Here is a 25,233-nt window from a genome sequence, read left to right as displayed (position 1 = left end):
AGACGGAGTTGAAATTCTTCCTCACTGAGTTTGGCTAAGCCTCCTGAAATGAATACTTGTTTCAATTAGGTGTTCCAAAGAGCCTTCTTGCCTCAGATAACTTGCTTTGAGAGGGAAAGGTATTTACTCAAAATCTACCACCGAAGGGAAAATGAGGTACTGCTGTGTCCTAGTGCCAGTGTACACAGGCTCTCTGCAGGCCCGGGGGATGCACGCTCTTCGCTGCCTTGCTCTTACTTTTTTGGGTCTCGGTCCTACCTGGGGTTGGTAGGTGTGAGGGGGAAGCTGACTAGTCTTGGCTTCTGCTCTTAATAAACTGTATCACCTTGTTATGTAACCCTAATCCATGTTCACAGTCCAGGACTCAGATGACTGGCCTGTCAGCAAAAAATGTTTGAAAAATGTTAATTCAACAGTGTTGGAAGGATGTTATTTCTGAGCTAAACTCCTCAGGGAAAATGAGAAATAGTTGCTCCTGGGATTCAAATGTCTCCATATGGAAAGATATCTCTTTCCTGATGCTTTCTTCCCAAATAATGTTCCAATGCCTGTGTGCCCTGACATTTGGTCCAAATAAAATGCTGGAACGGACTCCTAGGATACAACTATCTTCAAAGCCTATACAAAGGGGATGTTTATTATAGAGAATAAGCATTTACTAGGGCATGAAACATCGGGGCCTGTTGGCGCTCGCTGCTCACACTGAATCACTTCATGATATAGATACTCTTTTTTTCTCTGGCATTTACAGCAAGCAACTCAGTTTATAACCTAAGGCATTTTCCATACTTCCAGGCAATGAACACTAGCTTCTTTTGACTCTCAATAGCACATAATTCAAGACAGTGGGATAAAGAACTGAGAATAGTTTCCAGTGCAAGGAAAACACCATGCAGATGTTTGCCCTCACTCTTGAATTCTGATGGTGAAATTGAGAATTGTTTATTTGTTCTGAAGTCAAACTCAGGAAATTAATTTTTTTACAGGCTGGGGGCTGAGGGAGAGGTAGGGAGTACTGATATATTACTAACATTAAAATATTCAACACAGGCCCTAGGATTTCAAATCCCTGAAGAACTGAGAAATTTTTAATGATTTTTTTCTTGATAAAATTTGGCACACCAGATGTCTATTTGTGTCACAGAAAGGACATACCTGTGGAAACACCTGAGGACTACTTTGCTAAAATTGTATATTCACCTTCTGTAATTGTTTCTTTTTTTTTTCTTCCAAGATAGTAAGCTAGGAATCAGTCCTCTATCTTGAGCCATTTATTGAGAACGAACAAATGAACTTGGAAAAGACATGACCCAATTGAAGTTAAATACCTGACTTTGGTGTATGAGAATCATAAACTTGCTTACGGTCTATCTGGTCTGCAAACACTTCCCCATAAATCATCCAGTAGGGCATGTAGAAGATGTTCTTGGCCAGTTTCCATGATGGCTCCTCATTGGGAAAGAGAATGGCTTGCCTGGCGACTCCAAAACTCATCAGCACCACCAGCATAATGATGACAAAGTACATCATGTCTATCATCTGGAAAGGTGGGGAAGCAGAGGGAGAAATAAAGGAAAATTCATATGATTGAGTGTTCTTATGACACTGACATTGATGGAAACCTTTGAAGGAGGTTCATTTTTAAGACTGCTGGTAAATGATGTTTACATAGAGAACTGTGTCCAGGTAAGAGAATACTTGGTCTGTTGAAGCCAGTATCCAAAGAATCTTCTCAGTAACTCAAAAATAAAAAAATAAAATAAAAAAAGAAAAGAAAAGAAAGGCACACATGCCATGGAGCCCCATCATTTTCCACTGCAGTCTGTGGTACCAAGTCAAGACTGGGCATGGGAGTCATGTAACAAAGCAGCCTGGTCTCTATATGAATCCAGTACTAATTTTTGCTCTGCTCTTAAGGGAAGGCAAGTACCCTCCTTAGGTCTCTTTCTTCTTAGCAACATTGAAATTGGGATAGTTGAACAATTTCAAGAACCATTGCAATGCTAGAAATTCCCTAAGTTCTGGAAGGCTAATGAAAAGTTGAAAAGCTCAAGAAAACAATCATATGTAAACAAAGCTAAGACACTCCAAATACCCATCATATTCCATCTTATTCTGCATGGTATTCTGCCACAAACCAGTCTAAGAGGACCACTCTTTCTGTACCTCCCCTGCAGTATATTCTAACAGTTGTAGAGGGTGTTTTCCTAGGTATTAGAATCAGATAGGCATATGGCTCATTCCTGTGCCTGCTGTTTTCATTTCATGTTGGATTTTCAACATGACACGTTTATAAAATTCTCTTGATCGCATTTAAGTACAATGTTATCTCTTATTCCTCTTTATTCCTTCTTTTTTGCTTGTTTTCATGATATATGCTATCTGGGATTTGTTTCTCACATACTGAATTACTTTCCCTTTATCACTGAAAATAGATGAGGATATAAAAACTATTATTTTGTCTGGCCAGAACCCATTGCCTCTTTTTTTAGAAACAGTTCCCATCCATTTTGGCCACAAAGATATGTGTCTTTTCCAGGCTAGGTTAATCATGGTACTTCACTTTCTGGCAACAGTGACAGACGTAGACATGTGACATAAGACAGGCCAACCGGAATCCTGCCTTTGGATTTTTTCAACAGAAGCTAGGAGAGAGCAGCTCCCTTTCTTTCTCTGTGTGAATGCAGAGTCTGAGGCTGAATCCTCCACTAGTGAAACTGACTAGAGTGAATGGAGCAGACAAGAGCAGGCAGTGTGGGTGTGGGACACACACATGTCCTGACAGTGGCCTTAAGGACAGTTCCACCATGCCCTGCTGTAAGTTGATATATTGCTCCTGGGCTTAAGTTAGTTGGAGATTGGTTTCTAACCCTTGCATCAAACCATCTAATACAAGACACTACTTTTTTTTTTGGATACCAAATTTCCTGAAGGAATGCCCATTCACAAAGACAGACTAATGATAAGTTTATCAATGATAATGAAGTATTTAAATTAATTAAACATTTTTATTTTAGAAGACCACATTCCACGGTGCCTATTATTTAAAGTATTACAGCCTTCCTGTTTGCCTTAGGACACTGAGGGCTCAGTATATTTTAGTTCAATTATTCAATTTTCAAGGCAACTTCAAAATCCCTCTCTCAAGTATTGTCTGACTTTGAAACAAAATAAGAATCTCTCAAAATTTGACATTCATTCATATTTGCTCACTGTCCTTAAAAATATATGCTAGTTAAGTACAGCACGGAGAAGACAAGTAATGACTATAACACCTTAGTACGCTGATAGAGACTGCAGTGCAGTAGTGGGCGGGGCTTGATAATATGGTTGACTATTGAAACCACAATCTGCTCATGTGAAACCTTCAAAAGATTGTATATCAATGATGCCTTAATTTAAAAAAAATATGTGCTAATTATTTCTTTCACAATTTACTGACCTCAGAACTCTCTTAAGAGTGAGCAAGTCAGCTGTGTTGAAACAGTTTTATAGGAAACATAGGTTTCTCATTCACTTTTTATTGTGTAAAATTCTTTCATTATTTATTTACAAAATGTTCTAATGGGTCCTCCATGTTATGTTTATTTAGATTGATTAAAAGATGGGTGGGGAGAGGAAGTTGTGTATTCAGGGAAATTTAAGAGCTAGTTTGATCCAAGAAAACTCAGCTAGTAAATACAGCAACTGTTCTAATTTCATTTCTCAGAATTGTTCTCATTCAGATTGATTGTGACATCTATCCAAAGGGCCAAAACAATCAGAGAGAAGAAACACTCTTCCCAAACACTCAGTGTCATATATTTCAAAGAAGTCTTGGCTTCCATTCAAATACTGAAATTTGTCAAAGTGGAATGCAGAAATAGAAATTAGTGAGAACTGGGGCTGGCTACCTCCATTTTTAAAGCTAAATAGTCTGGTTGACTCAAGGTTAAGCGAGCTGATTCTGTCTCATTCCTGAACATGTCCTTTGACTGTGTTCTACAGAGGAGAGCACACAGCTATATACTGTCAAGGTGAAGCACATCTTCTCAGGTGTCAGTCTGCCTGTGTTTCCACCTTGGGCTCTGCTAGTACAAGTAGCTACAGAGTCTTGGGCAAGTTGCTTAGTCTTGCTTTTTTCATTTTCAAAAGGGGGATAATATTAACAACAATACTGCATATTATTTTTGTAAGGAATAAATGAGATAATATGTGGACCACTTAAGTGGGCAGTTCTCAGTAAATGTTAATGTACCACTATTACTGTTGGAAGGAGGTCAGGCTGTGGAGTTAGACAGACAGGAGTTAGAGTCCTGCCTTTGCCACTTGCTCACTTTCAGTTCACTCAGTTGCAAAATGGAAGACACTAAAACCTATTTCATGGGGTTGTAGTGATGATGACATGGCTGACATGTCATAGTAAATGATAGCTATTATTATTGTTGCTTTATTCTGCATTATGTAAGTGAGCTTAGTCTTAGGCCTAGAAAATTCCATTAGGATGTGGAATATGAAGGTAAGGGGTCAGGATTCCTGGATCTAGAGATCGATTAGAATCATATATGATCAAAATTGTGTCTAGGTATCTTAGCAGCTGTCTATCTCTAGAATACAAGGCATAGTGAATTACTTGGCTATTTAGTCCTGAATTAGGACTCTCTAACATTAAGGGACTTCCAGTATAATCACATCTGGGCATATTTTTTTAAGCTTCCAGCCTGGCAGTCTATCTGGCTTACTGATAAATTCTATAGGCCTATTTTACCTACCTTCTGAATCAGTGACTCAGTTATTGAACTAATTATCTTAAAATCCCCATGAAAGAGAACAAAGCCCCCAACTATACTCATTTTCTACTTATTCTTGACAGATGAAGTCATTCATAAGTTATAAGGTAGAAGAGATGTCGTACACCTCTCTTGCTCACTCCATAGTAAGGTTTCATTCTAGTCAAAACGGGGGATGGATAATTATGCCATTATTAAAAAGATAGACATGGATTTTAAAATAATCTTTCTGCTTTAGTGTGACTTTAGTTATTTCAAGTATTTCAATGCCACCCAATCTTTTTAAAGTGATAGAGTTGCTTTGTTTGGATCTTTCCAGATTTTAATTATTGAAACAAAATAAGGTAACAATTAATTAGAAAAAAAACAATCAGATTATGTAATTGCCTAATGTAGTGGTTCTCAACAGAGGGTAATTTTCCCCGCAGGGGACATATGGCAGTGTCTGGAGATGTTTCTGTTGTCATAACTGTGTGCGTGTGTGCATGCATGTGTGTACACACTACTGGCATCCAGTGGGTAGAGGCCAGCAAAGCTGCAAAACATCTACGGTGCACAAGACAGCCTCCCACGACGAAGAAATATCTAGTCAAAAGTATCAGCAGCATCAGGGCTGAGGAAACTTGGCCTAATTTTGTAGCTGTTAAAGTTTTTCATTGTGTCCATTTGAGGGTACTTTTGAGAATCTCACGGAAGCTTGTCCTCTCTTGTCCAGAAAATGTATACACATTTTTGTATTAAATAGGTGGAGGGGCCACAGATCCTCTCTCCAAAATCTAAGTTGAGACTCTGCCTAATTTAGACATAGAAAATTTCTGCACAATCTCAAATTCATCACTCAAGTACAAAGATTATATAACAGGCAGTGAAACAGAGTAAGATGCACATTATTTTCCTAGTCAAGGATCTCCAATCGAGCTGGGATTCAGTTTTGGGTAAGTAACTGAAGCTTGCTGAATTCCAGAATGAAGTTTGTGATGTTTTCTCTAGAGAATGCTGGTGTTATAAATACCAAACTTTTGGATAAAAGGGTTAGGAATAGAACAGAGTAACTATGCTCACCAATTTCCCCCCTTTTCACCTTACTTTGGCAAACATAATCAAACATAGGATAACAGATATAATTTATCAATGACCTACTATGTACCAAACCCTATTGACTATTTAACACGTGTCATTTCTAATCATAACAACAACCTCACAAGATATGCATTTATTATAACTACTTTAGAAATGGGAATAAACTGAGTCTCAAAGAGGTTAAATAAATTGCTCAAAGTCTCATAACCCCTTTCTTTGGATTCAAATTCTCCTTCTCTTTGCTTGAATTTGTTAGTGCTTTTGTGGGAAGTCTTGGTTATTTAAGATTGATTTCAGTGGAGTTACTTTCACACAAACAATAATAATAGTAATAAATACTAATTTACTGACTGAAAGGTCACTAACAATGACATATATAGTAAAACTTGAGTAAGAATGATAAAGGACATCTATTGACCACTTGTTGGCTTCAACGGCTCATAAGTGGAAGTAGAATGGAGGCTATCAGCATTGAGATATTTTAGAAAGAAGTGCTTGCTATGGGAGGATAGATGTACTTGGCTTTTCCACATATGTTCTGTAAAGGTAAAGTAAGGACATACTTAGAAAAGTGGGAGAACTGATATACATAAAAAAAACCAACACCTAGTTTCTGCACATCAGTCTCTAATTCTTCCTCTAGTGAGTTTGGAGAGGGATCTGATTTACTTGTTCATGACCAGGTTCTTCTAGGGCTTGGTGTTTATAGAGAAGGAATGGAAACTAGTGTGGTCAAGGGGTGTTGGAACAAGTCCACAGACTCTTATGGGAAGCATATGAGTTTTCCATGGGATTCTCTTTCAAAGTATAAGATAAGTAGGGGCATCATTCTGAAATTTAGTTTTTAAGTCATCATTTTCCAGAAGTGTGACAGAATACATGATATATTGGTAGAATTTAATCTTCAATTCAAACTCAGCTTAACTCAGTTAATTATGTTTTTCTTCCCTTTGTGTAGGGAAAAATATTTTTTCTAGCACTTTATTAAAAAAAAGTTGAAAATCTTAAAAACCTGTAGTGGAGAAAAATTTGTAGTGGAGATCCACTCCTCCACCAAGATCCTGTTAAAATATAACCTCCATGTGAAGCTTCCCTGACCTGCATTGTCTTTTCTCTGCTTCTATTGTACTTTATACACATTGCTCTTACAGCATTCTCACATTGTATGATAATTACTTCTTTATCTCATCTTCAATCTCATGAAATGAGCATCTTTATATACCCAACTCCTAATTCAGTGCTTGGCACAAAAGAGATTATCTTTATGTATTTCTCAGTAAGCAAATAGGTGAGTGATGTTTAATTCCCCAGTTATGTATTTAGATGAGGTCAAACTCCCAAACCCTCAAAAGGAATTAAAAATGTATAAAACACTACCAGGGCCATCTCAGTCCTTGATAGCAGCCCAAAAAGAATTATTTCCCTCTTCCTATTATTACCACTCTTCCTCTGTGAATTTATAGCATGGAATCAGAGGGCCCCGCTTACCATTTTTCCAATCATCATTACATATGGGCCCAAATACTTGTTCACGCCGAAGATGTCTAATAGACGGATGTACCAATAAATGATGTTCACACAGTAGATGACCCTCCCATCACTCCTGAATGGCTGGTCTTGGAGCCGAAGGATCATTCCCACAGAGAACAGAAGGATGGCTATGAGGTCTGTGACATTCCAGTACTCCTGCAGCCAAACCTTCACTTTCTGTAGCAACTTCCCTGGCTCTGACATCAGAATCTAAAAGGTGAAAGAGAATGGGGTTAGGTCTGATTTTGGTCTATGTTTTCAGCACAGTTGAAAAGTGCTTTGTCTGTTAGTTGACATGAATAGCTTCTTTTGTTTACCTGTGTCTACTTGAATACTTGCATGTTATGAATGTAAAACTGAATTAAGCTTAGACCATCCAGCTGTAAATATTCCAGAGACATATATATACAGTAATAGGTTTGATCCTTTGGGTTGCCTTACAATTCTAAGAAACACATTAGGGTTTTGCTATAAAATTACTGATTCCTAATACACTGTTAATCTCCGAAATCCTCCTCCATCTCAGAAAGCAGCACCACCATACTGAGTTGCTCAGACCACTAACTTGGGAAGAGTCATTCATTCATCTTTCACATCCACATCCTCTGTAATCAACATGTCCCATCCCCTCTGTTTCTAAATACAACCTGATCCAACCATTTCTCACCACCTCCACTGCTGCCACTCTATTCTAAGCCCCATCACATCAACCAGATCGTGGCAGTGGCCTTCTAATGTCTGCCATTGCTACCCACCATCTCAATCCACCTCTAAGCAGCACACAGAAGGATCTTTAAAAAATTTAAGCCATGATCTAGACTATGATTACACAGTTGTATGGGTAAGTAAAAACTCATCATGCTGTATGTAGCCTTGCAAGTTGTTGATTTTATCGCACCACCACAATTTTTTTTTAAAGAGAGACTCAAGAGATATATAAACAACAATAAAAACTAAAGCAAATTATGATAATTGAATACTTAAATCTTCTGACAACTTCACTACAAATAAAGATGCAAATTCTTTACCATGGCTTCATTTCACGTTTCACCATATTCTCCCCACCCCATCCTGTCACCCTAGTGCTCTGCTCTACAGCATAATGAGTCCATTCTATGGTCAGGACATTGCATTTCTCCCCTCTGTTGGGCATTTTCTTCTCCCAGATTTTTACGTGTTTGGCTCCTTCTCATCCTCAAGTTCTCTGCTCAAATTTCTCCTTAGGAAGACCTTCCTTGACTACCCTATTACTGCAGTGGTCTCCACATCCCCAAGTCATTTTCTAATATAGTACTAATTTTTTCACAGATTTTATCACCTTATGAAATTAACTTTTCTATGCATGTATATGTATATGTATATGTGTCCGTCTATTTATCTATCCATTCATGCATCCCTTTCTCCATCTATCATCTACCACCTCCACTAGCCTACAACCTGAGGCAGACCCTTTGTTCCCTAGGACTGGTTATATAACAGATAGTCAGTAAATACTGACTCACTGCCTGTCGCATAGACACATCACAGCAATTCTCCAGTCCCTGTATATCTTAACTGCTGGGAGGGACAATGATTTACTTTAAACAGAAGGGCCTTCTTGCTGCCACACATAGGTTCTATGAAATACACAGCTGCATAGCAGCAAATGACCCCCATCCACACCACAGCCTACCCCAGGATCTGAGGAGTCAGGGAGGCCAGCCTACTGAGGCTATGTGGCAGGGTGACCCTTGTGAATCATTTGTGTTGACCCCTGAGACTTCCATCTCTATGACCTAGAACCCACCGCTTTCCCAACTCAGGACCTCCTCTTGAATCCTGATGTCCCCTTGAAAGGCTTACCTTGGCCTGAAACACTAAGGAAGGGAGGCCTTAGTAAGTCAGGACAAGAGCTTGGAAGGCCGAGCAGCATACCAGGAGCCACCTGGTAGCCTCTTTCTTCACTGTCTGCAGTGCCGCATAACCGGAGCCCGGGGTTTCTTAAACTCTAACATTTCAGAATCACCTGGGGGTCTGGAGAAAACACCTGGCTCCTCCACCTAGCATTTCTGCTTCAAATGCCTGGTGTGGGGCTCCAGAGTTTTACATTCCCTACAAGTTCCTAGGTCAAGCTTGGTGGTCATAGGTTAAGAGCCAGTGTCCTACCCCTCAGGACTTCCTGCAGCCCCTGCCGTCCTGATGGCTTCCCACCCCAGCGGCGTCTTCATCAGGCAGAAATCCGTGTGTGGGGGCGGGGACAGAGGAATGGGTAGCGCCTTAGCATTTTTCTAACCCTTTGCCCACACCTCCCAACCCTGTTAAACACGGAGATTTATAGTATGATTTTTAAAAATCGTGCAAATACTTCTGTGAGATCTCAACATGAGATAAAGAGATAAAAGCAGAGCGGCGCAGGCGAAGCGCGGGTGAAGAGTGGATCCCGCGCCCGCCTTCCCGTCGGAGTGCGGGGCGCTGCGGGGCCTCAGGCCGGGAGCGCGCGCAGGAGGGCCAGGGAGGGAGCCTGGGGCGACCCGGGTTCGGACGAGCGCGCCCTCCCCGCCGAGGGCCGCAGCAATCGCCCAGGCCCTGCGGCTTAGTCCGCACACCTGCAGGGAAGGGCCTCACCCGGCGGCCGGGCCCCGCGGCCCCGCCCCGAGACCGCCGGCCGCGCACGTGGCTGTTGACGGAATGCCGGGGCTTGTTTGGTGACCGCACGCCCCAGGACATGGCGCTGGGAATGAGGGCAGCGCGGGAAGCCGCGCGGCCCCGGCTGCGCCCTTTTCCCGGATCCGGCGTGGGAGCCGCTGGCCTGTGTGCGGGTGGCGACCGAGCGTCTCTCACGGGTGCAGGGGTGCAGGGGCGGGGAGCCCCTCACCCGGCCGAAGCGGAAAAGGCCAGCCGCCGACGTGGCTCCTGCCTCCTCCCCACAGCCGCGCAGCAGCCAGGACTCGGGGGCTGATATCCCTGCCGACGCCGGCCCCCAAAGCCCTGCCCTCTCCGCGGTTACACGCCGCCTCCGGATAAATGGATATGAAGGCCTGGAGGCCCCTGGCAGTGCGCCTGCTTGGCAGCCTCTTCCAGAACAGTCCGTGGAGTACAGACTGCTCCCTGTCTTCTTGCAGCCTAGTCCCTGGAGAGATTCCAATCTCTCTGCTCAAGGCTTTCCCTTTCTGCTTATCATGAAGAAGGAATATGCATCTGGGCGACAAAACACAGGAGAGGGAGCTGGCACTGCACAGTCCCAGAGCCCTTTGCAGGAGCGGGCCTCGGTCCTCAGCTACACAAAGACCAGAGCAAATTTATTACTATTTTTCAGTTTACAAATGGGAAATCCACAACACTGGTCAGGAAGTGGAAGGGACTCTGAACGGGAACGCTGAAGTGTAGACAACTAGAGGAACAAGCCGAGGCATCCGTTAAAAAAAAAATCCAGTGCCTAACAAAATGGAACTAGTGTACCAGCTCCAAACTCTCAGGGTGGGGGCATGCTGGTCAGAATTTAAATATCCCCAAGGAGCTGAAAAAGCCAAGGGAAGAGCTCTAAATATACATGGGATATATATTTTTAATGATCCCAAATGCATATTCCTTCCTCCTGATCTTTTTCAAACCATCTTCTTCTCTGGAGAACATTTAGGGCTAAAACCTAAGATAGTAAGGGACCTTGAACCAGCCTTACCTAAGTAATGAAGGCAAGGGTGCCTTTGTGGATTTGTAGGAATAGTTTTTTTTCTGTGGAGCCCCCCAAATTATCCCACTCACAGTGAGTAGGACTGTTCTGGAGCTCTTGATGTGCAGTGGACTGGCAGGGAGGATTCTTCCAGGAAGGGCCTCTCTTGCTGAGTGTAGTTCCAGGGGGAAACGGAGAGGTATCGTCAGACTGCACAGGCCTGCCTTCCGCACAGGCTTGGGAACAGGAGTTTGCCAGCAGCCGGTGGAGCAGGGTTGCAGAGCCCTCTGGTGGACGTTGCTTGACACTGTGAATTAGTGGCTCTGATTCTGACTGCCCCTGTGCCTAACTTAGATTTCAAGTGAATCATATTGTGGTGGCATTACGATGGTTCCATTTAAGCAAAGGGAGTGGGGAGGGAGAAAAGAAAGAGTCACACCTTCAACCTGAAGGATGAGAAATAGGCTCAGTTCATCTCGGTGATGCCGAGGGCTGGTGGAGAGGCAAGTGCCCAGTGGGTGCATAATAAATGTTGAGAAGTAATAAACCAGAGAATAAACTAATGAATGAAAACGTTGTTCCTCCTAGAGCTGCTGAAGTGCATTCGGAGAGCCATAGGTACTGGTGAGCTGTGTCCAAACAGACATAGAATAAGGGGTTGCAATGGGAGTTAAAAGTGGGAAAATCTAGGGATTTTTAAGAAGTGGAAAAATTTTAGAAGTCATATTTATAGGGATGAGGGAAAGAGATGTAAACAGCATCAAAGACAACTGGAGGATTTCTTGGGGTAAGTGCTATGTTCACAGAAACAGACTAAATCCTAAGTGTGTATACAGAGTGAAGACCCTATAAACACACACTGTGAAGCCTCCACAGATTTGTCAGTAGCCCTCAAAGCCAAGTCCATTCTTTCTGTGGCAGCATTAGATAAAACAGTTTCTGTCTTAATTTCAATCCTGAGCATCGCCCGTCCCCTCCATCCACAAATGTAACTACCACCATCTTTCTCCTATATTCTCTTTTATGAAAGCAATTACCTCTCTCATCTTTTCTATTCCCAGGGTGAAAATATAGGAAATGACGATCCATTCCTGGGTGGAAGGCCAGCGCTCCATCTTTACTAACACGATGTAGTTGAACAGCATCAAGTATCCGATGTACGCCAGCTGTAGGGAAACACAATACAGTGTTCTCTGGCTGTGACGACCCAGGAACTGTGAAGGCCACTGTGCAGCAGGACAGAACAAGGTCAGCAAGCAGGACTCGGGAGTCACGACAAAATGAACTTCAGCGCTCCAAACTACCCAAAGACTTAGAAAAAGACTGCAATATTTGAAATAATTTGGTATGCAATCTTCTTGCATCTCTGGGTCCCAATGCCTTTCTTGTACCTATGTGTCATGGTGCATCGTTTTGCTCGGATTGCCCAGTTCTGTCGTCCTGGCTAACAAGGGAGCCTCTTCTTTCAGGGGCTGCTCTTGGCTCATGCGTGAACCTCAGGTTCTTGAACTAAAGTACACAGTGGATTTTTGCCTAACGAATACCAGGTGGATTATATGTCTGTAAGAAGGAAAGGAAGACACCTGCTATACTTGTAAACTGGTCAAACCAACATGAAAATAGCCCAGACTTTATCTCAAAGCCTCACTTTAATTATCTTCTGAGTTAACGTCTTCTTTTTTTATTCCTACCTTAATATGCTTGGCTTGGTAGTGCCCCTGGGGGGGCTTTGCCTATTTTCCACTGCACCACCTTTCTGCCTATCCAGGCTGGTACATATCTTCCTTTCTTTTGCTTCTTTGAAACAAAATAGGAGAAAAGAAAGCAATGTCTAAGAAGGAACGGGTAGTGTGCCAACTGGGCCTTGGGGTGGGGTTTAATCCTCATGAGGCTCTAGCGCCAGAGGTGGAACTGGTAGAGTTGCTGGGTGTCCCAGGAAAAAACCTCAGGGTTAGGGTTTGGTGGCCGTCCCTGAAGGGTTCAGTTACATCCAGAAGAGTGGAGTGTAGGCGGGCTGGTGAGGTGCTTGCATGAGGGGCTGAGGGGCTTCCACAGAAAAAACTCCCCCTCAGGAAACGGCATACAAGCTAAACTTTTTCTAGGCATGCTTCAAATTGAATAATGCACTCTAGGGAACTTGGGGGCTGTGAGTAGGAGCTAATAGTGACTTTACTCACATCTGTACTCTTTGGAGCCCACATAGCAAGGAATAGGACACAGTGTGGACGAAAGGGTTGAGAATTCTGGAGATACAGTGTGACTCCGGAGCCCTGGAGGCAGCTTAAAAGGAGAAAAATGCAGCCTGGCAGGGAGATAGAGTGGAAATGGTAGCCCTACAGAGCGAGAGAATGCTGCTTTCTGTACTGATAGGACACCCTCCTTTCTTCCTTCTGTTTTTCTTTCTCTTTCTTTTTATTTATTTCCTTGTTCTCTTTTTAGTTATTTTTTCTTTCTCTTTCTCTTTTTCCTTTCTCCTTTTTTTCTCTCTCTTTTTCTTTCCTCTTTCTTTTGTTTTTTTTTTGTTCCTGTCTTTTATAATTAATGAATAGATTCTTAATTTGGGTCAAAGTTGTTTTCTGAGGCCCTATTATGTCAACACATTTAGACAAAACCGTATAACTTCTCATCTCTTGAAAGGTGAACATGTCCGAGTTCAGTGGGCATGTGCATAGAGGCATGAGGGTAGTCACGTGGACACTAGAGGCCCAGCAGCCACATTCTCCACCCGAGAGGTTTGTTCTGTGCACCCACCACGTCAGGGACCCTCATTTTATCTGCGCCTCAATTCCTACTCAGCATCGTGAGCACATTGTGAAACCTCACCTGATAGGAGTTTCTTCTACTTGAAATCACGTTGAATGCTCTTTAAAATGTAACTTGGCTCATACGGTTCCTGTTTGCCATTATACCCTGGCATCAACTCTCTAGTTCCTGAGAAACTGTTGTTTATAAAGCACAAAGGACTTCAGTGGCTAAAGCCTCCTTCTGACTTGAAATCCTTCTCTCCTTCTGGTGGCTTCCTTATCTATCAGATCAATTCCATTACTGCTAGGTGAAAGGAATCCTGTTAACTGCCCTGGTTTTTATCATTTTACTCAATTTATTGCAAAACATTCCAAAGCATTATCTTCGTGTATCACATATAAGCCCAGAGTCGCATGTGCAGGTGCACACACATGTTTTCCAGAAGCTCCACTTTTTAGGGCTTAACTAACTCCTCCAACCTGCCTCTGTCCTCCAAACTCAGGTCTCATGTATTTGTTTGGTGGAAGGAATGTAGGTGCAAAAGTTCATGAAACCTGCATGTAAATCCTAGCTTAAGTACTTCCAAGCTTTATCATTTTGTGTAAATCACTTCACTTGCCTGGGCCTCCATTCTGTGAAATGGAGGTGATTGCTGTTGATCTTAAAGAGCTTTTAGAAGGATTGTGGGGTGGGGCTTGGGGGTGAGAATATAAGCTATCTCCTGACACAGTGTAGAGGCCCAGTGAATGGGGGCTAATATTATTATTCACCTCTTTTTCAAGAAACCTCCATTCCTTTTGTTTCCTCTTACCTCAGTCCTTGCTTCCTTTTGATCCTCCGTTAACTATTCATACCTCTTTTTCTGCCTTTTAAAAATTGCCCTCATTATAGTTCACATCATCCTTTTCAGCTCCTGCCTGTTCTTTAAATCACAGTTATTCTACACTGACCTTTTCTCTCCATAACCAGGCTACAGTATAATATTTTGGGACGACTCTCAAAATATGGGCTTCTGAAAATAGGACTTTAAACATGTTTAAATGGCATGACAGAGCATCAGCTACAATCTGGATGTGGCCTATGTTGGAACTCACTGACATTTATGGGGTCTTGCTTCAGATTACCTTAACATACCATGTTTGAATGGCATGTGTATATATACACAAACACACACATGTACATATTCTGTAAGCTTTAACAAGCTGTGTGTAGAACATCAGATTTGAGCAGAAACATAACCATACGATTCTTCAGGCAGTGGGAATTCTATAAGAATTGTATTTTATTTGTTTATATATTCTTTTTATAAACTTTCCATTAACCAAGATGCATGACTACTAAACTATGAAATGCAAGCACCACAGCCTGCTGCAGTTTGCTGTGACTCCCTGCTGGGGCTCTTCCTACTGCCCCTAGAGAGCAGAGGGGCACACAGCGTTAGGAGCAGAAGTCTATCCATGCTAGGAAGCCCAGAGCACACTTCCTACCCTCTAACCTGGCACCACCTTTATACCTTGGATTGGCATCCTCGCCAGCAGGGTGCTTTAAACAGACTCCCCATCACAGACTGGGTTGGAAGCCAGTTGCACCCATGCCTTGGAACAGAAGAGGATCCAACCTGCATCTCTGGGAATTGGCTAAGATAAGGAAGGGAAATTATGTGGAAATGAGATGTGTCCTATCTTTCTGAACCTTGGGGGCCTAGAACGGGAGACTTAGAAATCAGAATGGGAAACACTCTTACAGGAAAGAACACAACCAAAATCAGAAGGAACCTTTGAATGTTATTGTTAAGGATCTCTGAGGACTTAAAACTTGGCATTGCTCCTCTCAGTTCACTTCCTTGAGGCCTGGGCCTTGTCAGTATATAAATGTGGATTTCTGAAAACCATTGTGTAAACCCAATCAAACATGACATGGCATCCAGTCTGATTGGTTTGCTGAGTCGAACCCAGTCAGCCAGGCAGAAGGGAGCTAGACACAGCCCCACTCCTCAAAGAGGCAGCTTCACCACCTGTCCCTAGAATACAAGTAAAGCAGTTGCCCCAAGCTTCCCAGAACCACAGGATGCATCTGGGAAGCTTATTAAACACACAGCCCCTCAGGCTCCTTCTTGGAGATTTGATTTAGTGGGTCTGTGATGGGGCCAGGAATTTGCATTTCTAACAAAACTTCTTATCATGGAAGTTTTGGAAATACTGTGCTAAAAATTCAGCCTTCTGTCTAGGGTAGTGCTTCTCAACTCTGGCTACTCATTACAACCATCTGGCACCTTTGAAATACCTTATGTCTGTGCTGTGCCGCAGACCAGTGATGCCAGAATCTCTGAGAATAGAACCCAGCTATCTTATTTTGTGGGTAAAGATACAGATTAAATGGAACCCAGGTGTTTTTTAAAGCACTCCAGGTGATTCCAATGTGTATCTAAGACCAAAAACCAGGGCATTTGTGATTTAAAAGCATTCTTGGCTAACAAATTGCCTCAGTTGAATGAATGGGCACAAGGGAACCAAGGGAGAACAAAAAGAGAGATGTCTTGGAAGAGCAAGAAAAGTGAGTCAGCTGTTCGTAAAGGTGATGGATGATTCTTGATACTATTACTTCTACTTGTTCTTTTATGATCTAGAACAGAAGTCTGCAAAACTTTTCTATAAAGAGCCAGAGAGTTAATTTTTAAGGCTGTAAAGGCCAGATGGTCTCTGTCACAAGTCATCAACTCAACCATTGTAGCAGGAGAGCAGCCAGATTACAGGTAACCTAACGAGTTTGGTTGTGTTTCAATAAAACTATTTGTGGACACTGAAATGTGAATTTAACATTACTTTTATGTATTATAACAAATGCATTCTTCCTCTGACTTTATTTCAAATCTTTAAAGAAGTAAAAACCATTCTTAGCTCACAGGCCACAATAATAGGTCTAGGATTTGGGCCTGGATTTGGGCCTGGATTTGGCCTAAGGACTGTCATTTGCTGAGACCTGTTCTAGGTTGGGACAACTGAAGAAGCCTCAAATGAGAAGTACAGACCTTAGTGCAAAATGCAGTAAAATTATTATGTATTTATGTAAAGCACCCAGAACAGTACCTCACAGTAGGTGTTCAATAATGATATCATTATTGCTGAGTGCATGAATGAATCAGAAATACCATTCCTGTGCAATGTGACTAGCCCAGGAATAACAGCAGTTACATTTATATTGTGCTTACGTGTGCCAAGCACTGTTCTAAGTGCTTCACATATTTTAGCACATTTAATCTTTACCAAACCCTACAAAGTAGGTACTATTCTTATCCTCATCTGAAGGAATCTGGGCACAGGGTGCTCAAGTAGCTTTCTTGAGGTTGTACAATAACACTAAGAGGCACAGTCAGAACTTTCACTCAGCCTGCCTTACTCCAAAGTCCATGCTTGTCCCCACTAAGTTGTTTGCACAAGATAAAGATACTATATATCTGTATAAAATATATATACAGCAATGAGTTTCCACGTCTGAGTTATTTTTTCAGGGGAGAATTTTTTTTGCTTTTTTTAACATCGATAAATTTGAATTTTTACTTTACTTAGAAACATCTCCCATTTATATTTTGATAATATATTATCCTTTTGCATGACCCTACTTGAAAGCAGTGGTCTTCAAATGGTGGCAGTTGGAGCCACAAGGGGACCTGCGGCAGTGTGTGGAGATGCTTGGGCTGTGCACAGGCACTCGGGCACTCGGGAGTGCTCCTGGCGCCTGGGAGGCACGGGCCAGAGAGGCTGCTCAGCGTGCCGACATGCACAGGACGGGCTTCCTCTAAGGATTATGCTGCCCCAAATGGCACTAGTGTTGAGTTAAGAAAGCCTCATTCAAAGCCAGCATTAACTGCTGGCATGCAGACCACACAAAACCGCATCAGCAAGTCACTTGAGGCATCTTGGCCTCAGACTCCAATCGCCCTGCTGCTGACTCAGGGGTCTGTGTGCATGCAGCTCGTTGGGAGAAGGGCCAAAAATACCAGTGTGCTACCCTGCACCTGGCACAGGTCCAGTTCCAGCACAGAACCAGAGATGACCTGGGCCAAAGCTCACCTTCAGCTTAAAATACCATGAAAAACAGAAGTGGAAAAGCAATAATTAAGCCATTTCTACCATATCAGGTGGCAATTTGGGGGACCATCTTTCATCTTCTGGGCAAAATTGTTTGCGGGGTGTGCATACCAAGCCATAGTTGCTGTGATGGTAGTTTCTGCTCTGAGTAGTTTTTGCTGTTTCAGTTGGCATGCTGTTTCATTGTGTCAGAGCAAGAAAGGCTGTTTGATGATGCTCAGATTGGGAGCCGTTACATACTTACGCTACTGATCTGCAGCAGTGTTACTTATAACACACTGCTCAGCCCTTACCCGTCACGTGTTCCCCCAAGCCCCGGACTGGCATCTAAAACAGGCAGCTCTGATCCAGCCCTCATCAGTCCAGAACGTGGAAGTGTTTTATAAAACGACATCTGTTTTTCTGCTAGGCTAGACTCATACTCATTTCACCTCTCTTTCTTTTAGTTTCCACTTTTACCATTTGCTTTATTTTCTGCAAGGAGAAGAAATGTAGAAGCTGAGGAAGCTGCCTCACAAACTCCACAAACCTTTCAAAGCTCCTGGAAAAAACAAGGTGGTAGAGCTCTCATTCCTGCCTGTGTGGGACCTTATATTATGACTCGCAGAGGAAACCACACAGGGGCATTTGTGCCCATTCATCAGGAAAAAGAAAAGAAAACATGCTTACAGTGTAGAACCAGAACTTCACGATGGGTGCATTGTAGAATTCATAGATTTTTCTGCCCAGGGGGATCAACCGGTGCCTGCTCTGAACTTCCTCTTCATCCTTTTTTCTGGAGGACTCCCCGTTATTTCGTCCCAACATTGCCTACAGTAGATGAGAATCATACTGTCATGGCTGGGCTCTGGAGAGCATAGTTCTATGTGCTCATTTTGTAAATGAGGAAAGCATGCTCCTTGAACCAAAGACCTTTGTCCAAGGCCCCCAGAGATTCAGAGGTTGTGCCTTCCCTAAGGATGCATTTGCCTTCTACATAGAACTAAAGGCATTTTGCCTGTGATGGAAAGCCTTAGAGATATTTCTTGACCATTCTCCTCTCCTTCAACCCAGAACCCCTGGAGGATGTAGGTGATGGAAGATATCCAGAGTTCGGAGAAGGAAAATGAATATAGACCAGGACTCTGTCTTTCCTCTTTCCTCCTCTCTCCATACACATGGTGAGACAGGCAGATCTGGATTCGAATTCTGTATCTATTCCTGCTATGAACTCTTAAGTCAAAGGTAAATTGGACCAGTAATACCTTGCTTATCCAAAGGTTATGAGTATTCAAGAGGCTAAGTTATGTGAGAACTAGAGCCTAGTGAGGTCAGGAACATCTCCCCAGTCCTTAGATATATGCTTTGGTTCCCTGATCCCAAACCCCATAAAACCCGAATTATTGCTGGTATTAGTTGCATGGCAATTCCTGGCCACACTGCTATCCCCTGCATGGGTGAGCCAGCCAGGGCCCCGGAGAAGTCAGGCCTGGCTTGCAGAGGACTCATCCTGTTGGAGATCTCCTTAAAAATGGAATTACTTCCTTCTCATGCATGATGACAGCAGCAATGACACCAATTCAACATCACAAAAAAGGCAGAATCTGAGAACAGGCAGAACACACACACTTGTCTGGAGGGCAAGTGACAGGATGGTTGCCCCAAAGATGGCTGAGGATCCTTCTGGTGAAGAGCTCCAGGCTTTGGGTCACTCAGAAGGAGGACTGAGTCCTAACTGCAATGCCTGGACTCCACGGCACCTAGGGCAAGTCTTAGCCTTGCTGGGACTTGTTTCTTTATCTGTAAAATGGGGCTGATAGCAGCACCTGCTGTAGGGTTGCTTTACCAAGCAGTAAGCACCTGGCACCTAATAAGTGCTCAGCACTTATTTAATTATTATTATTAATATTTAATAGCTAAATATTAGCTAGTCTTTAAAGTGAACTGAGATTTTCCCATGTACTCTAGACTTGACTGCAATGAAATCTACTGGAGATTTCTCACTAGAAAAAAGAAAAGTGTATTGTTAGGAGTCTATTACAGCCTAATTTCTTGGCTTTAAATCTTTCAATGTTGTTCTAAGACAAGGTTAGTGCTACAATGTCTGGGAAATGAGATTTTTATTAAATGTGAAAATGGTACAGCCTTGTAACTGCTCAGAAACTGACAAGGATTTGAGACAAGAAAAATTACTGGGAATATGGGTTTAGAGGTGAGAGATCTAATTATGAAAATAATGTAAGTTTTTCTTAAAGTTGAGACTCACTAGATAATTCTGGTTTCAAACTACCTTACCCAAAATATACACATATTAGTTTCAGCTGCTTTCATCATTGCTGCAAATGTCCACCTACTTAGATAACAATCGCAAGTGATTTATTTACCTGTAAACGATAGAATTTCTGGAAAAGGTAACTTCCATTACTTTATGGGTCCTTTGGCTAGAAAATTACCCTGACTTAGTGAATGAGTAGGATTCCATATCATGGCCTATCTAAGCCTTAATGTTGATCAGGGAACAGAGCCAATCTCCATGATGGATATAGCACACTAGACAGCGACAGAGTTCTATAAATATTCATCATTGACCTCAGGAAACTCTGAGGCTACATGATATTTGTCCTTCTATAATTTATAATTTATGTACCATAATTATCCTGCTTCTATTCTGCTTATTTATATGCTCAATAATACAATACCATCTGGGGACACAGTGGGATGGCAGTGAGGCAGCTTGGAGGGTTTTGGGCATCTTGAAGAGTGGTACCTTAGGGCAACCTCTAGGGACAGTGACTTTCCCAAGTGAAAACCATGCCGTGGGGTTTGTGGACATGTTGGGACTTTACTAGGCAAAGTGCAAGACACTTATCTGGCAATGTGGGTAAAACAAAGAAAGAAACACAACAATGTGTTTTGCCTCTATTATTCAGATACATTCAGAATGAATGCATTTTTAAAAGGCTTGTTTTTTCATGAGTTTACATAAAGTGTTTTTGGCATTTCATTAATTCCAGACTAAGCAGCTTAACTTACTGATTGTGTTTATTTCTTTTCCCAGTAGTCAAACATTTCTTTGACTACGTTCCTTAAAGCAGAATGTTAACAGGGTCAAACACAGACAAAACCACACAATCTAGCTTGAGAATCTCTGCTGGCTGGACACAGATGGCAAGCCTGGGAAAAATCCTTTGATGTGAACTAAGCTTCTAAAGGCTACTAAGATGATGCAAATCGAGGCTGATGATATTTTCTGTAAAATTTTGGGAAGGCCGAGGAAAACGTCCCATGCCAAGAGAAGATACATTGGCTTAACACCAAAGCTCAAATATCAATCCTATGAAAGGGGCAGAGGTGTCAATGAGCTGCATTCTCCAAACCCTCCCCAGCAGAGCAGAATTTGTCGTCAGGAGGAAAGGAAGCTCCCCTTAGAGACAATGCTGTCCTGCCCTGACTTTGCCAGCCCACAGCCCCTTCCTCCTCCCTGCTGCGGCTGCCCTGGGGAAGAAGCTCAGGCAGTAACACTGTTGTGTCTTCCCCTTGGGCTCTCGATATACAGTGGCCAGGGCTACTTGCCAAGAAGCAGACTTTGCTCTCAGTGCAGAGATGCATCCTTTAGGTGGCTTCTTGAAGGATCAGGTCCTCAAAGCTCTAGATTGAGCAGGAGAAGAGAGCTGCCTCCTGTGTGTTCTTCCTTGAGACCCAGCCAGAAAGAATGCTGATTCAGCTTCTGCCTGCCTTCCTAGGGTCCCTCCTGAGCCTTCAAGGCCATGTCATATTTGACATAGGAGATCCATTTATTACTTTTGGTTTCTCTCTGCTATGTGGCTATACCAGCTGAATGCCTACGATTGAGCCTAGAGAGAAATTGTCTGCATCCCTTAGCCCACAGGCTAAAAATATGGCCAATGGAGTCTGTATGCCTGGATTCTAATCCAGCTTTGCAACAATTAGCTGGATAACCTTGAACAATTTAACCCGAGTCTTAGCTTCCTCATCTGTAAAGTGGGATAATAATAGTACCTACCTCATGGGACTGTAGTGAGGATTCCATGAGTAAGTGCATGTAAGACATTTTACACTGTAATAACATTAGCAAACATTTGCCAAGGCTTGCTGTGTGCCAGGCACCAGAATACATAGTTTACATGTACACTTGTTAAACCACAAAACCACCTGTGGGCTAGACAAGGTTATGATTCTCATGTTAGAGTTTAAGAAACTGTGCCCACATCCCACAGTATGTGGTGGGGCAGGATTCTGGCCCTGGCGTGCACACTCTTTGCTCCTCTCCCGAAGCCTGCAGTAAAGATTCGGTATTACTACTACCAGGTGTTTCTGCTAATGATTAAACAATCATCTTCTATCCTTGAAAGGGGTTCGAAGGCCAAAATTATGGTAAGATTTTTAGGGAAGACAGTCATCTGATACCATCACAGAGGGAAGCAGACTCCCCCACAGATTTTTATAAGAACTCTGACATGGAAAACAAATGTTGGCTTTTTACTCAGTGAGCCACAAGCTGTGGGGCATTGGTTAATCAAGAGCGACTCTATGTATATGCCGTGATGCACTTGGGCTGAGACTGTCCTGAAAAGAGATCTTTAGGAAGGGCCTACTGGAAAGAAACAGCGTTTATCGGATGAAAAACAATTCACAGGGTGGTCCCGCTGGGATAGGAATGCAAAGGCCTTTTGTCACCTGAGCAAAACCAATTTTTGTTTTCTCTCCTCGCAGCTCCTCCTGGGCCCTCACAGTCATCCACCAGGCTGGCAGGGCGGGTGAGGGGTATCAAGGGAGGCCTTTGGAGTTGTTACTTGATGTCTCCAAAGCTATGAAGACTTGTTTGTCCCTTTAACAGCACGTGGTATTTTTAGACACTGGATCCAGTCCAGGGGCAGTCATGCTGCTCAGGCGGGGCCGTGGCACGCGGTCCCATGCCCAGCTGCCCCATTCCCCCTGCAGGACAAAGCATCCATGCTCTATAATTATACCAGGATGAGCTAATAAAAGCCCTGCACACAAACCTCAAAATTCAATTAGCCCTGCATTTGTGAGCCTGACCCTGAGGAGAGAAAAAGGCTTAGCTTCTGATCAACAGAAGCTCAGTGAAGCCAGCTGCTCCCAAATTACGGGCTCCTCTTCCTCCTTCATGAACCGAGACCCCCATCACCTGGTTGTCTAGGAAGCACTGCCTGCTGGGAAAATTTAGGGCACTTTGCTCTTGAATTTCACTGGACTGTCCTGTACCACTGAGCCCGGCTGAAGGATTTCTCACAGAATCAGTCCCTGTCATTGTACTGTTTGTGCACACAGAGGACATTTTTATACCTTGGTCTCAACACTTAAATGAAAGAACCTGGTGGGAGGGTGACCTCAAGAGTTACTGGCTCTTCAGCTGTAGCAATGGGACATGTGAATTGGGATTCTCCCCACAGACAACAAGTGCCTCGTTTTTCTTACTGTCAGTTCCATGTCCTCTTCATCTTTTTCCTTGGTGGGCTTCTCTGGTTCTTCTGGCTCCTTCTCTTGGAGATGGATTTCCTGGGCCTGAGACATATAGGGCATGTCGTCTTTGTTCTTGAACTCCAAGCTGAGAATTGAAGGAGGAAGTAGAATTCCCAGAATTACCTAAAGTAATAATAATGATAATAATAATAATCACATTTAAAGGATTAAGACCAGGGTGGTTGCTTAGCAACAGAGGGCCTGCGGTGCTGTGCGCGCCCTGAGTGAGCAGTGAGTGGCTGAGTCACGACCCACACAGGGCTGAGGGCCACTCCTGCCCAGCTGGGGACTCGTGCACAGTCGCTCAGTCTGGTTTTGGAGAAACAAAGCATCTTGTCCCCCATTACATCTTACCCAATCAACAGCCACTTCACACTGAGAGGAAACTAAGGAAAAACAGACCCTTCCCACAGCCAAAGTGGGAAAGAATTCAGAGTCCCAGTTAGCTGTTGGATAGCACTCGATTTTGTGAAATCAATTCATACATATGTCCACTGGCCTTTATTTGCTAACGTGTCAGGTGGAGTTGATTATGTGTCATCTGGTTATCTCTGTGTGAAAAGTGCTGTCCTGAGTTGACCTTGAGGAGGTCCCTGCAGGGAAGCATGTTATTCACTTTAGAGCATTCCCCCAGCATTTGCTACTATACAACAGGAACACACACACACTCACACACACCCACACCAGTGAGCTCTTTATTTGCCATGTGAGTTCCCCTGCACAAACGCCCCGGGAGGTCCAGCACTGTAGTTTTCTCGTGTACCAACAACGTGCTTACATCTACGTGTGACGGCACCAACTATGTGAGCCTTCCTCACAAGAGGGCAATCTCATTCTCTGTTTGCCAGGGAACAAGCACACTTCTGTGTGATAATACTGACGTCTGATGTGTGTTCCCCAAATCTCCTGCCTCTTCACTCAATCATAAAATGCTGGTTCCGGTGTACAAGGTTTCTGAATATGAACTTCCCTGCAGAAATTACTTCAAGGTGAGGGGCTAAGAGGGACACTGAGAGGCAAGTAAAAATGATCCTTCAGTGAAAAGGCAGGGACAACCTGTGCTCAGATGCTCACAGCGACTCAGGAGCAGCTGAGGGAAATGGAAGAGCGTGTGACCCTGAGCGAGGGGGGGCTCGGCAGGACTGGGACAGCTCCAGTGGCACCCTGGCAGGCTTCAGGGAACGTGACACCCTGTCCTCAGAGCTGAGAGCTGTGCTTGGCGGTCACGAGCAGTGCGGCCATGGAGAGCCTATGACCACTTCATGAACACTTCTGTGGCTCTGGGCCAGGAGCCCGGGGATGGGTCAGCCAGGGCGGCCTCAGGGGATGGCTCCGGTCTGGTGGTCTCTGCTCTGAGCTGACCTCAGAGTTACCTCGATTAGGTAGTTCTAGGTAGATAGGAGCCTGGCTTCAGCTGTGACAACCACAAACTCCAAACAGATACACAGCATTTTAAAACACTCTTTCAATCTTTCCCCTCCCATTTTTTTCTTCTACTTTCAGTTGAATGTTTTCCTTGTAAAACATTGATGAAACATAAAAAAGGGAAAGCCACACATTATTCTACTTCTTTCAACTCCAGAGATAACTGCTATATATACCATTTACTGTGTATCTTTCCTGATGTTTTTAAAAATTAATTTTTAAAAACTTTCTCAAGGAAGGCTGGTAAGAGCCAATGACTCTTTATGACATGGTGCAAAGGAGGGCCGAGATGTTCAGAGGTACCCAGTGCTGAGAGGTTGCCCAGGTGAGGGCTCCTGGTGCAGCAAGGCCTGTGCCAAAGCAGATGGTACCTCCTATGGTACCTGGTGTGACAATCACCTTTGCATTTTCTGAAGAATATTAATGTCTAGACATGCCACCTCTAGAGATTCTGACTTGGCAG

General features: G+C 43.3%; 1 protein-coding gene across 1 annotated transcript in view; it reads right to left on the bottom strand.

Moving 5' to 3' along the window:
• Positions 1–25,233, bottom strand: part of TRPM3 (transient receptor potential cation channel subfamily M member 3) — a 481,810-nt gene that overhangs the window by 61,658 nt on the left and 394,919 nt on the right. The window contains 5 exon segments of the mRNA XM_036893415.2: positions 1,365–1,539; positions 7,338–7,589; positions 12,066–12,194; positions 18,531–18,671; positions 23,301–23,468. Coding sequence (XP_036749310.1) covers positions 1,365–1,539; positions 7,338–7,589; positions 12,066–12,194; positions 18,531–18,671; positions 23,301–23,468 — 865 coding nt within the window.

The sequence above is a fragment of the Manis pentadactyla genome, chromosome 3 (genome assembly GCF_030020395.1).
Source record: "Manis pentadactyla isolate mManPen7 chromosome 3, mManPen7.hap1, whole genome shotgun sequence".
NCBI classification, from domain to species: Eukaryota; Metazoa; Chordata; class Mammalia; order Pholidota; family Manidae; genus Manis; species Manis pentadactyla.
Note: the sequence above shows the minus strand (reverse complement) of the source record. Positions and strands in the feature narration are given on the sequence as shown.